At 45.2% G+C, this 14,218-nt stretch overlaps 1 protein-coding gene across 3 annotated transcripts in view; it reads right to left on the reverse strand.

The window, feature by feature from the left end:
* Positions 1-1,127: 1,127 nt before the first annotated feature.
* LOC143765395 (uncharacterized) overlaps positions 1,128-14,218 on the reverse strand; it is a 75,672-nt gene continuing 62,581 nt past the window's right edge. For all 3 annotated transcript variants that reach the window (XM_077252008.1, XM_077252007.1, XM_077252006.1), the window contains exons 2-3: positions 2,503-2,656; positions 1,128-2,411 (exon numbers count right to left, since the gene is read on the reverse strand). In XM_077252008.1, the coding sequence (XP_077108123.1) occupies positions 1,673-2,411; positions 2,503-2,516 (753 nt within the window). In that variant the 5' untranslated portion in view covers positions 2,517-2,656 and the 3' untranslated portion in view covers positions 1,128-1,672. The remainder of the gene's footprint in view (positions 2,412-2,502; positions 2,657-14,218) is intronic.

Genomic DNA, 14,218 nt, shown 5'->3' on the forward strand with positions numbered 1-14,218 from the left:
AAACAATGTTTTGTGTTTAATGGTCTTACCCATTTTGAAAATTAGCTAATTAACTGGTTTGGAAACTTCGACATAATTTAGGCTTATTTTAGAATATTTTATTGTATCGAACATCAAAGCCATCGCATGTCCTTAATGTTTGATGAATCATGGCATATTATTTATCTAATTGTAGTTTTGGCCCAGAGAACACTGTAATGTGTTAATTTTGTATGGTGAAAAAATCCTCTTTTTTCTTTTAGCTTCCTTGCCACTGGACTATCATATGCGGCACTGCATTTAGAGGTTTTACTTGGTAAATCGACAATTTCGGGAATTGTGCGGGATACATGCACGGAAATATGGAGAAGACTCCATCAAGAGGTGATGCCTGAGCCGAAAATGTCCGATTGGTTACGTATTGCCCAAGGATTTCAGGACACCTGCCAGTTTCCACACTGTATTGGGGCTCTGGATGGAAAGCACATTTGTGTGCGTAAGCCGCCGGGATCAGGGACCCAATTCTATAATTATAAACAGTTTTTCTCTGTAGTGCTGTGGGCCCTAGTCGACAGCAACTACAGGTTTATAATTGTAGATATTGGGGCCTATGGGAGAACTGGAGACTCTAGAGTCTTCAGTTCTTCCATTATGGGTCGGCGGCTGCGCAACAATGATTTGGATGTCCCACCCCCAAGTAACCTACCAGGGGTGAATTTGGATGCGGTGCCTTACATGATGGTAGCAGATGAGGCGTTTCAATTATCAAGGAACGTCATGAGGCCATATCCACGGAGAGGCCTGGACTACCGGCATAGAATGTTTAATTTGCGCCTTTCCCGTGCCCGCCGTCTGGTAGAGTGTTCATTCCGCATTCTCACGGCAAAATGGCGGGTACTTCAGTCCGCAATACAACTGAGTGAAGGCAATGTCAATGGTGTAATCAAAGCATGTGTTGTTCTTCACAACTTTACTAGATACCATGATTGCCCATCATCTGCTGCTGTTGAAATTGATTATGCTAATACTGTCTTGACTACTCCACGTGTTCTTCCTTCTCATCGTCAGCCCTCAGGCCTAAAAGTTCGTGATGTGTTAACAAATTATTTTGTGTCACCAGAGGGAGCGACTGATTGGCAAGACAATGCTGTTGTGCTTTAAAGTTTAGTTATGTTGTTAGTTAATAAATAGCATAATGTTCATGTTTGAATTGTGTAGTATGTTTCTCCTTTTAAAAAAACAAAATTTGTTAAGTTGCCACATCATCTTTTTAGTCCGAAGAATACATAACACTCATATTTGGAAAAACATTTTTACTGCTCAAAGCATATATATATTTGCCAAAAACATATTGACATCATATGTAATTGTAGGCATATTAACCAGAGTAAACCAGAAACCAGAACATGCCAATGGCGCAAATAACTTTTCACATTAAAAAGCATAAATAACCTGCCAAAACGTTGGTTACAGAAATTACAGGTTCTGGTAGGTTGGGGGTGGCGATGGTGATGGCGGGTGTCCAGCATGTGCTGAACTTGGCCTAGGTGGTGGACCAACCAGACTGTCAACCTGTGGTATGGCAGATATATATGTAGGGTGTTGTTTCAAGTTTCTATCCTGTGTGTGAGGTAAAACTTGATGTTGAGGGTAGAAGGGCATCAAGTCCTGTGTACTGTATTGACCCATTTGGTCATACCCCCCAATATGGCCATGTCGAGCAGACATGTTGGGACCAGCCTCCAAACATGTGTCTGTTCAAGTGGTCAGATTGGGCATTTGCTGGATATTCATTAATTGGCCTGTTTTGGTGTTGTTGGGTGTTTTGGGCAGGCTGTTGTTGTGGAGCTATACGTGGCAAGGGTGGTGCTGCAACTGTTTGGTTTTGTTCCTGTGGAAGGTCTTGCACCGCCAGAACATTTGTAGGTGACATTTGCCACCATTCAAGGTAGTTGAACACATGAGTGGGGTTGTTTGGGGGTGTTGCCGCATCAATAACAATTTGTAGACAACCTCTGGTCCGCAGCCTGAGCGAGCGTGGAATGGGGCGTAAATAGCGGGCAAGACTGCGGAAGTACGCTTCCTCCCCATCGTCATGTGCAGCCCTGGACAAATAGTCCAACACCCCTGTATCCACTTGCCTCCTGGTGCCAGGGTTAGAAGCCACCCTTCTGCGACGACCACGGTTTGGTCTTGTAGTAGGCTGTGGTGATGTATCCAGAGCCAAGGTTGGACTGCTGCTCTGGCCTCCTTCCTCAACCTCTGGATTGGCCTCCTGTGTGGCAGAAGACGCTGCTGCTGGTTGTGGTGGTGGTTGGTTGCTGCTTGGTGCTTGCCCTGATGGTCCAGCCATTTCGGAACCTTCACCAACAGGGTCAATCACCAACTCCGAGTCAGATGCAGTCTCTCTTTCTGTCAGATTGGACTCTGTTCTGTATTTCACAAATGATTTTAGAGGAAAAAATTAGAAACATATTCACGTTAGATGATGTGTAAAAGATTTTGGGACATGCATGCACTTACGGTCTGAGCTCCATCACCGGTGCAAGAAAATTCAGCAGATCAAAATAAAGATATTTCCTTTTTTTGGGTGCTGCATCACCACTCCGCCCAGAAACTTGACGTTCACGCCGGTATTGATCCCGGCAACTCCGCCAGCGTCTAGTGACATCATTCACTGCAAAGAATCAAAAGTTGTTTTGGGACTAAAATAATAATAAATAATCTTTATTTTTAGACACCGATAACATATTCTGCAGCGCTTTACAGACATTATCATTGCTGTCACCAATGGGGCTCCCAATCTCAATTCCCTATCAGTATGTCTTTGGATTGTGTGAGGAAAGCGGAATGCCCAGAGGAAACCCACGCAAACACGGAGAGAACATACAAACTCTTTGCAGATTTTGTCATTTGTGGGATTTGAACCCAGGACTCCTATCCACTGAGCCACCATGCTGGCCAAGCACATAACTCCAACAGGTCCAGGGTTTGCAATCACACACAGGCCCTGGAGCCTAAGGGGACATAAAACTCCCTTGGTAATATATGAAAGGACTATAGCTACTATATTTGAACCATATTTGTGTGTCTTGTTAATGTTTTTGTAGCCTCAACCAAGAGCTTTGAACATTTACATCACTCATAAACACACCACATATGATGTGTTCATGCCTATTTTTCTCAGGAACCCAATATAAAAGCCCATTTTTTGGTAAAGGATGGTAGTTACAAATTTCTTGCTGAACCTCTTGAGGTCGCTCATCAAAATCGGAGAACATGTGGCGACAGATTGCCCTCCATGCTGCGTCTTTACGTGCACGGTCCGCATAATGTGCGTCGTGTTGGTCCCATAATTCTGGTCTATCATGGACCAGAGCAATCAGCATCTCAACATTTATATGCCTGGCCATGCTGCTACACAGTACACTCCGTGGAGGCGTGCTTCTTGCTTTGCAATCCAGCGTGGGCCATAAATTAGCATGCCAAAGCTTCCTGATAATGGATGATTCAATTTCCTGTCACCTGGAGAAGTCTTCCGTATTTCTCGCAATGCACACGCCTGGTCCGTGTGTAATCCGATTTTTTTGCGCACCCATAGACTTGCATTGGTGATTCTCGGCCGAGACACGCTGACAATCGCAGCATGCTGCGATTTCACTCGGATCCAGAATACGGGTGAGAAAATATCGGATGATGGGAGCTGCACCATAGATTAACATTGGGCCGAGTGCTATGCGATTTTTTATCGCATAGCACTCGTCCGTATTACGGTCTAGTGTGACCCCAGCCTTAGACAAAAATTTTGAAAAGACACTTAAGAGTATGTGCATATGGAGTCTTTTTCAAGAGGATTCTGTCTGGAATCCACCTGTAAAGGCACCGCAAAACCACCCAAAAAAATGGCCATAATGCACAGTAATGTCAAAACAATATTGCAGTGCACACTTCAGTCTCATGTCACTTCTTTCCAAACCCTGAAGGGGTTAAAAGAAGAGACATACTCATTCTCCTCATAGTGGAAGCCGCCCGCTCTCTATAATTCACAGTATAGAGGAAAAGATGTTGGCGGCTGGGCTGCTATAAGAACAATGGCAAAACCACCAGCAAGCCACTTTAGGAAAACGACCGTGGGAGTTTTCCTGAAACCACATCGCATGGGTAAACTTGGAGGCTACATAGGCTTCCTAAAGTCGCCATGTCCTCAATCCTGTCACTACTTTATACAATAATGCTGTAAAACAAAGAAAAATGTTTTCATTAGAGCTACTTTTCATAATCTAGCCTAAAAGATGCTCTGTGCAAATTGTCAGTACGACTACTATATTACAACTACTATGTTATCCATTTTCAACAACTGGATTTATAAATAGAGTTGCTTTTTGTCTAACTTTTCAGCAGGATAGTTTGAGATATATATATATTTTTTTTATTAGGATGCCTCATTGTTCTGAAATATGCTGATGGGAGCGTGTGCCATTTACAGGCCAGCAAGTCTAAAAGTACTGAGGAAGGAAATGGATCCGCCCAGTAACAAAGGAACAGTTTGGAAAAATTTAGATTTTTTTTCCAGCACATCTATATCCCGATTATGAACTAAATATGTTAGCTAAATGAACAAAAATATATGTTTACAATTCTTTTTTACAATTTTTTTACAAAAATGTGACAAAAATTAGAAAGCAGTTTTAAAAAGTTCCAATCCTCGATGCCATGACATGCAAACAGTTCTAAGGGTAAGTTAACACTTGGTGTTTTTTCAGCATTTTTTGACTGCAGCAAAACCTGATCTCTTGGCAGTAAAAAAGTAGGTTTTCCTTGTTTTTTCTTGCGTTCATTGCTGAGTTTTTTGTGCGCTTTTTGAGGCAGTTTTGGCATGCTAGATTTGTCTCTTGTGCATGCTGATAAAGTTTAGTGTTGAAAAAAAGTCCTATTTTATAGAATCAGATTTTTGCCAAAAAATGCAGCAAAACATAATGCATGGTTTTTTTGGTGCATTTTTTCACCACCCACAGAAAAACGCTAAAAGAATTGACATGCTCCATTCTGGACAGTGACGCCAGCGCTCATTGGGTGCCGGCATCATGTGTCACAACAGCAGCACAGTAGGCATGGGCAGGGGTGCCACTAGGAATTTCAGGGCCTCATACTGACAAAATTTTCAGGACTCCCTTGAGACTCCACCCCACACCATGTCCAGACCACATATTACCACCACAGTGAGAGAATAATATCACATACAAGGAACAAATACCACCACACCATGTCCAGACCACATACACACCTGGTCAAAATTGTTGGTACCCCTCGTTTAATGACAGAAAAACCCACAATGGTCATAGAAATAACTTGAATCTGACAAAAGTAATAATAAAAGATTTATGAAAATGAACAAATGAAAGTCAGACATTGCTTTTCAACCATGCTTCCAAAGAATTAAAAAAAAACAACTCATAAAATAGGCCTGGACAGAAATGATGGTACCCCTAAAAATAATGTGACAAAAAGGACATGTTAACCCCTTCCCGACCCATGAAGCCACATAGGCATCATGAAAACCTGTGCCAATCCGACCCATGACGCCTATGTGGCGTCATGGAATGATCGCGTCCCTGCAGATCGGGTGAAAGGGTTAACTCCAATTTCACCCGATCTGCAGGGACAGGGGGAGTGGTACTTCAGCCCAGGGGGGGTGGCTTCACCCCCCGTGGCTACGATCGCTCTGATTGGCTGTTGAAAGTGAAACTGTCAATCAGAGCAATATGTAATATTTCACCTAAAAAACTGGTGAAATATTACAATCCAGCCATGGCCGATGCTGCAATATCATCGGCCATGGCTGGAAACACTTATGTACCCCCCCACCACCACCGATCTCCTCCCCGGTCCTCCGTCCGGTGCTCCGCTCCCCTCCGTCTCCTGTCTGCTCCCCCGTCCTCCTGCCCGCTCCCCCGTGCTCCGATGCCACCCCCCCCGTCCTCCAAACCACCTCCCATGCTCAGATCCCCCCCCCTCATACTTACCGGGCCTCCCGGTGTCCGTCCGTCTTCTCCATGGGCGCCGCCATCTTCCAAAATGGCGGGCGCATGCGCAGTGCGCCCGCCGAATCTGCCGGCCGGCAGATTCGTTCCAGGTATATTTTGATCACTGAGATATAACCTATCACAGTGATCAAAATAAAAAAAATAGTAAATGACCCCCCCCCCTTTATCACCCCCATAAGTAGGGACAATAATAAAAAAAAATAAAAAAAAAATTTCTTTTTCCACTAGGGTTAGGGTTATAACTAGGGTTAAGGCTAGGGGTAGGGTTAGGGGTAGGGTTAGGGCACGTGCACACAGTGCGAATTTGGCCGCGGATCCGCAGCGGATTGGCTGCTGCGAATTCGTAGCAGTTTTGCATCAGGTTTACAGTACCATGTACACCTATGGAAAACCAAATCCGCTGTGCCCATGGTGCGGAAAATACCGTGTGGAAACGCTGCGTTGTATTTTCCACAGCATGTCAATTTTGTGCGGATTCCGCAGCGATTTACACCTGTTCCTCAATAGGAATCCGCAGGTGAAATCCGCACAAAAAAACACTGGAAATCCGCTGTAAATCCGCAGGTAAAACGCAGTGCCTTTTACCTGCGGATTTTCAAAAATTGTGCGGAAAAATCTCACACGAATCCGCAACGTGGGCACATAGCCTTAGGGTTAGGGTTGGAATTAGAGTTAGGGCTGGAATTAGGGCTAGGGTTGGAAATAGGGTTAAGAATAGGCTTGCGGTTAGGGTTACGGATAGGGTTAGGGGTGTGTTGGGGTTACAGTTGTGGTTAGGGTTGGGATTAGGGTTAGTGTTGGGATTAGAGTTAGGATTAGGGTTGGGATTAGGGTTGGGATTAGGGTTACAGGTGTGTTGGGGTTAGGGTTCTGGTTAGGGGTGTGTTGGGGTTAGGGTTGTGATTAGGGTTATGGCTACAGTTGGGATTAGGGTTAGGGGTGTGTCGGGGTTAGTGTTGAAGTTAGAATTGAGGGGTTTCCACTGTTTAGGCACATCAGGGGTCTCCAAACGCAACATGGCGCCACCATTGATTCCAGCCAATCTTGCACTCAAAAAGTCAAATGGTGCTCTCTCCCTTCCAAGCCCCGACGTGCGCCCAAACAGTGGTTTACCCCCACATATGGGGTTCCAGCGTACTCAGGACAAACTGGGCAACAACTATTCTGGTCCAATTTCTCCTGTTATCCTTGGGAAAATAAAAAATTGTGGGCTAAAAAATCATTTTTGAGAAAAGAAAAATTATTTTTTATTTTCATGGCTCTGCGTTATAAACTTCTGTGAAGCACTTGGGGTTTCAAAGTGCTCACCACACATCTAGATTAGTTCCTTGGGAGGTCTAGTTTTCAAAATGGGGTCACTTGTGGGGGAGCTCCAATGTTTAGGCACACAGGGGCTCTCCAAACGCGACATGGTGTCCGCTAATGATTGGAGTTAATTTTCCATTCAAAAAGCCAAATGGTGTGCCTTCCCTTCCGAGCCTTGCCATGCGCCCAAACAGTGGTTTACCCCCACATATGGGGTATCATCGTACTCAGGACAAACTGGACAACAACATTTGGGGTCCAATTTCTCCTATTACCCTTGGCAAAATAAAAAATTCCAGGCTAAAAATCATTTTTGAGGAAAGTGCTCACTATGCATCTAAATAAGTTCCTTGGGGGATCTAGTTTCCAAAATGGGGTCACTTGTAGGGGAGCTCCAATGTTTAGGCGCACAGGGGCTCTCCAAACGCGACATGGTGTCCGCTAACGATTGGAGCTAATTTTCCATTCAAAAAGTCAAATGGCGCGCCTTCCCTTCCGAGCCTTGCCGTGCACCCAAACAGTGGTTTACCCCCACATATGAGATATCGGCGTACTCAGGAGAAATTGCCCAACAAATTTTAGGATCCATTTTATCCTGTTGCCCATGTGAAAATGAAAAAATTGAGGCTAAAAGAAATTTTTTTGTGAAAAAAGTACTTTTTCATTTTTACGGATCAATTTGTGAAGCACCTGGGGGTTTAAAGTGCTCACTATGCTTCTAGATAAGTTCCTTGGGGGAGCTCTAATGTTTAGGCACACAGGGGCTCTCCAAACGCGACATGGGGTCCACTAAAGATTGGAGCCAATTTTTCATTCAAAAAGTCAAATGGCGCTCCTTCCCTTCGAGCCCTGCCGTGCGCCCAAACAGTGGTTTACCCCCACATATGACATATCAGCGTACTCAGGACAAATTGGACAACAACGTTCGTGGTCCAGTTTTTCCTTTTACCCTTTGGAAAATAAAAAAATTGTTGCTAAAAGATCATTTTTGTGACTAAAAAGTTAAATGTTCATTTTTTACTTCCATGTTGCTTCTGCTGCTGTGAAACACCTGAAGGGTTAATAAACTTCTTGAATGTGGTTTTGAGCACCTTGAGGGGTGCAGTTTTTAGAATGGTGTCACTTTTGGGTATTTTCAGCCATATAGAACCCTCAAACTGACTTCAAATGTGAGGTGGTCCCTAAAAAAAATGGCTTTGTAAATTTTGTTGTAAAAATGAGAAATCACTGGTCAAATTTTAACCCTTATAACTTCCTAGCAAAAAAAAAATTTGTTTCCAAAATTGTGCTGATGTAAAGTAAAAACGTGGGAAATGTTATTTATTAACTATTTTGTGTCACATAACTCTCTGGTTTAACAGAATAAAAATTCAAAATGTGAAAATTGCGAAATTTTCTAAATTTTCGCCAAATTTCCATTTTTTTCACAAATAAACTCAGAAATTATCGACCTAAATTTACCACTAACATGAAGCCAAATATGTCATGAAAACACAGTCTCAGAATCGCTAGGATCCGTTGAAGCGTTCCTGAGTTATTACCTCATAAAGGGACACTGGTCAGAATTGCAAAAAACGGCCAGGTCATTAAGGCCAAAATAGGCTGGGTCATGAAGGGGTTAAATTATTATTACTATTATACATTTTTATAGTGCCATTTATTCTTTTATTTACATGTGAAAAGGGGGTCTGCAGGGGATGGGTGAGGATACACTAGGAGAGGATATAGCTGGTTGTGCTGTGGTTCAGTAGGTTGAGGATCACTGCAAGCTGTAGGCTTGTCGGAAGAGGTGAGTCTTTAGGTTCTTTTTGAAGGTTTCTATGGCAGGCAATATCTGATGTGTTGGGGTAGAGAGTTCCAGAGTATGGGGGAAGCACGGGAGAAGTCTTGGATGCGGTTATGGTAAGAAGAGATGAGAGGGAAATAGGAGATCTTGAGAGGATCGGAGGTTGCGTGTAGGTAAGTACTGGGAGACCATGTCGCAGATGTATGGAGGAGACAGGTTGTGGATGGCTTTGTATGTCATTGTAAGGGTTTTGAACTGCAGTCTCTGGGCGACTGGAAGCCAGTGAAGGGCTTGGCATAGGGGAGAGGCTGGGGAATAGCGGGGAGACAGGTAGATTAGTCAGGCAGCAGAGTATAGGATGGATTGGAGTGGTGACAGAGGGGACGCCAGAGAGTAGGTTGCAGTAGTCAAGGTGGGAGATGATAAGGGCATGCACTAGTGTTTTTGTGGTGTCGCAGTCAAGGAATGCGCGGATCCAGGAAATATTTTTGAGTTTCAGATGGCAAGAGGCAAGGGCTTGGATATGTGGCATGAAAGAGGGCAGAGTCGAAGATCACCCCCAGGCACCGGGCGTGTGGGACTGGAGAAAGTGAGCAGCCGTTAACATTGATGGAAAGGTCTGGTGGAGGGGTAGAGTGAGATGGGGGAAAGATGATGAATTCTGTTTTGTCCATGTTCAGTTTTAGAAAGAGAGCAGAAAAGGCCAAGATAGCAGACAGTGTGGGATTTTGGTAAGTAAGGAGGTGAGGTCAGGTCTGGATAGGTAGATCTGCGTGTCATCAGCGTAGAGATGGTACTGCATACCGTGGGATTCTTTGAGCTGTCCCAGGCCGAAGGTGTAGATGGAGAAGAGTAGGGGTCCTAAAACAGAGCCTGGAGGAACAATGACAGACAAGGGGCAAAGTAAGGAGGTGGTGTGGGGGAGGGAGACACAATGTTCGGGCTGTCATATCTGACGAGATCCAGGAAAGGGTCAAGTCTGTGATGCCAAGAGATGAGAGCATCTATAGCAGAAGGGAGTGGTCCACAATATCAAAGGCAGAAGAGAGGTCTAGGAGAAGGAGGACAGAGTAGTGTCGCTTACTTTTGGCAGTTACTAGGTCATTGGTGACTTTAGTTAGGGCAGTTTCAGTTGAGTGATGGGGTCGGAAGCCAGATTGTAACTGGTCAAAGAGGGAGCAGGAGAGGTGGGAGGACAGTTCAAGATGGATGTGTTGTTCCAGTAATTTGGAGGCATAAGGGAGAAGAGATATCGGGCGATAGCTAGACACAGAGCATGGGTAGAGGGAGGGCTTTTTGAGGATGGGTGTGATCTTGGCATGCTTGAAGGATGAGGGGAAGACACCTGTTGTGAGTGAGTGGTTGAAGAGGTGCGTTAGGGTTGGGATGAAGACCGTGGCAAGGATAAGGATGAGGTGGGACGGTAGTGGATCAAGTGTGCAAGTAGTGAGGTGTGATCTTGACAGGAGGGTGGAGAGCTGATCTTCTGTCATGTGTCAAGCTGGTTTTGTGGGAACAGGGTTGAGCAGCTAAGAGGGGCATTGGGCCCTGTGGGCTGAAGCTTTCTCTGATTGTATCGATCTTCTGCTTAAAGAAAGAGGCAAAGTCTTCAGCAGAAATAAGAGGGGAGGGAGGTGTGGGGGGAAGGAGTAGAGAATTGAAAGTGTTGAAAAGCTGTTTAGGGTTGTGAGACAGGGAGGATGAGATGAGAAGTTTGTTTTGCGGCAGTGAGCGTGGACTTGAAGCTGGCGAGGGACTGCTTGTATGCAGTGAAGTGGTCGGCAGAGCGGGATCGCTTCTATCTCCGCACAGCCATCCTGGAGGCCCATCTCAGTTCTTTGGTCAGGCTGGTTAGCCAGGGCTGCCTGTTGAGTGTACGGGTTTTGCTATGCATGAAAGGGGGTGGCTGAACCGAGTGTTGCTGTTATTGTGCTGTTATAAAAAGTGGCAGCAGCCTCTGTGTCATGAAAGGAGGCTGTCTGTAAGAGGGAGAAGGGACTCAGAGTGATTGTAAGTTGAGGTTTTGAGATTTCTGCGAGGGTGAGTGAGTTTGTGGAGCGGGGGTTGCACGCTAGGAGAGGAGAGGGAAGAGAATATCAGTAGGTTGTGGTCAGACAGGGGGAGAGGAGAGTTAGTGAGATTAGTAAGGGAGCAGAGGCAGGTGAAGATGAAGTCCAGCGTGTGGCCATCTTTGTGAGTGGCCTCAGAGGAACACTGAGGCCAAAGGAGGCAGTCAGTGATAAAAGTTTAGAGGCAGCTGAGGTGGAAGTGTCAATGGGGATGTTGAAGTCACCCATGATGATAGTGAGGATGTCAGCAGAGAGGAAATGAAGTAGCCAGGTGGTGAAGTGGTCAAGAAAGGTGGAGAAGGCTAGTTCTGGGGGGCAGTAGATGACAGCCAGATGGAGGTTGGAGGGGGAATAGATGCGGACGGAGTACACCTCAAACGAGGGAAGAGCAGCAGAAGGTGGTAGAGGGATTGGATTAAAGGAGCAGTTGTCAGACAGGAGCAAGCCAACTCCTCCACCACATTTGTTGCTGGGGTGAGGGGTATGAGAGAGGTGGAATCTGCCATAGGAAAGTGCAGCCGGAGAGGTTGAGTCAGCGGGGGTGAGCCAGGTTTCAGTGATGCCAAGGAAGGAGAGTGTGTTGGTGATGAAGAGGTCATGGATGAATGGCAGTTTGTTGCAGAGCATGCGTTCCATAGTGCTCCAGGTAGAGGGACCAGGGGAGTGGGGGCTGGATGAATGGGTATTTGGTTATCATGGTTGGGAAAACGTGCAGAGGATCGTGGCAGGGGGTTAGAAATGTGTGGGGATGTGTTGAGGAGGGCCGGGATTTGGGGATACATCACCAGAGATGAGTAGCAGACAGAGCATTAGAAGGTGGGAGCAGGATAGGACATGATGTGGCCGTGTGTGTCTGGAGAAAGATTGTATGTGGAGGAACAGTTCTGAGGAGGTGAGATGGCTGGGGAGGATGGATGGAGAAATGACTTGTTCTTTACTAGGTGGAGGGATTGCAGGAGATTGTAAGAAGGAAAGTAGTATGGGAGTGAAAGAGAAAAGAAACCGAAATATTGTAGACGTTTGCTAGTCCATTACCTTCCAGTCAATTCCAGTCCAATTCAGTCTAATTCAAAGTAATTAAAAAGATGTAATTTAAAAGATGGAAGTTAAAAGATGAATGGAGCAGACTATGTCTGGAGCAGACGCCTGCATGTGAATATATGAGTTGGAAAGTGGGTTCAGCTGTGAGAGCATGTGTGGCCAGAACACATGTTCAGAGTAAAACAAAGATCATAAAAGAGGGAGGAGGGATTACACTGACCACTCAGAGGTATGCATGGAAGACACCAGAGAACTGAAGTACATTATGGAACAAAAGTTAAGGGTGAGCAGTGCATAAAAATGGAGATCAGATAGACATTCAGGGTCTAGGGGTAGCTGGAGACATTCAGTGCATACCAGAGGAAAAAAAGAGATCAGATAGACAATCATGGTCTAGGGGAAGCTTGAGACATTCAGTGCATACCAGAGGAAAAAAAATGGAGATCAGATAGACATTCAGGGTCTAGGGGAAGCTGGAGACATTCAGTGCATGCTTGTGGGAAGAGGAGAACAGCTCGAGTTAGATAGTACAGATGATGATGATATTATTGTAGCAGTGATGAGTGGCCAAATGCATTGTAGAATTCGGTCAAGGTATGTCCACTAACTAGCATCACAGGTGTCATCAATCTTGGAATCAGTGCGTGGGCCTGTATATAGGGCTACAGATACTCACTGTGCTGTTTGGTGACATTGTGTGTAACACACTCAACATGGACCAGAGGAAGCAAAGGAAAGAGATGTCTCAGGAGATTAGAAAGAAAATTATAGACAAACACTAGATGGAGGCCCGATGCTATCGCATCTGGAGGGCGGTAATGTCAAGATGGGGGCAAGCTTTGCAGCATTGAGAATCTCTCCCCCCATGTGCTCACCCACCTATCCATTCTCTTTCCCCATGTGCTGACTTCTCCCGTCTGTGCTCTATTCTTTGACCTGTCTACCCCATGTGCAATCACCCTTGTCTGCTGTCTCTCTCTTTCTTGTGCTATGTTCTCCCCTCATCTGCTACTTGTATGCTGCATCTGGAGACTGCGGTGGTGTCACACCACCGGTCTCCAGATGCAGCATACAAGTAGCCCCTAATGGGACTCCAGCACCTCTCATGAAATATTTCCTCTCCTTGCCTTTCTACTGAGTAAGGTTTGATAAAGACCCAGTGGGTCGAAACGTTACCTTAGACCATTGGGATACCTTATTGTCTAAACTGCAGTGAATCATTTAATTTGGGTGTTTTGAAAATAAAATTCTAAATTGTTTGCACCTTAAAGGATCTCTCAGTGCGACTGTTTATCCTTAGGATTAAATTGAAAGCAAAGTAGGTCACTGCCATCTTTGTGAAGACAGATAGCAGCAGTCACATTAAAACTGCGCATGCACTCCTCCTGTTCAGAGATGGCGGCGGTCTGTAAATCATTCAACTGATCCAGACAGCGGCGTGTTCGAGACGGTGTTCCGCTGGTGGTACCACGCAAGAGGCTGCATACGGCGTATAATGTGTGTGTGTGTGTGTGTGGTGCATACTGCGTACAGTGTGTGTGTGGTGCATACGGCGTACAGTGTGTTTGTGTGTGGTGTGTACGGACTATACAGTATGTGTGTGTGTAGTGCGACGGTGGTCCGTTGGTGGTACCACGCAAGAGGCTGGTACCACTAGCAGTTTCCATATTGAGACACCCATCACTTGGGTGTCCCAATATGAAGGTCGGTGAACTTCCGCCAATTGGAATTCTGGGATGCAGACACATCTGGATGGAACAGGATATGAAGACATTACAAGGTAAGTATATATTAAGATGTTAAAAGGTAAAAGTTATAAGGCCATCTCCAAGCAGCTTGATGTTCCTGTAACTACAGTTGCACATATTATTCAGAAATTTAAGATTCATGGAACTGTAACCAACCTCCCTGGACCTGGCCGCAGGAAGAAAATTGATGACAAATCAAAGAGTTGGATAATACGAATGGTAACAAAAGAGCCCAGAAAAACTTCT

The sequence above is a fragment of the Ranitomeya variabilis genome, chromosome 4, assembly GCF_051348905.1.
Source record: "Ranitomeya variabilis isolate aRanVar5 chromosome 4, aRanVar5.hap1, whole genome shotgun sequence".
Taxonomy (NCBI): Eukaryota; Metazoa; Chordata; class Amphibia; order Anura; family Dendrobatidae; genus Ranitomeya; species Ranitomeya variabilis.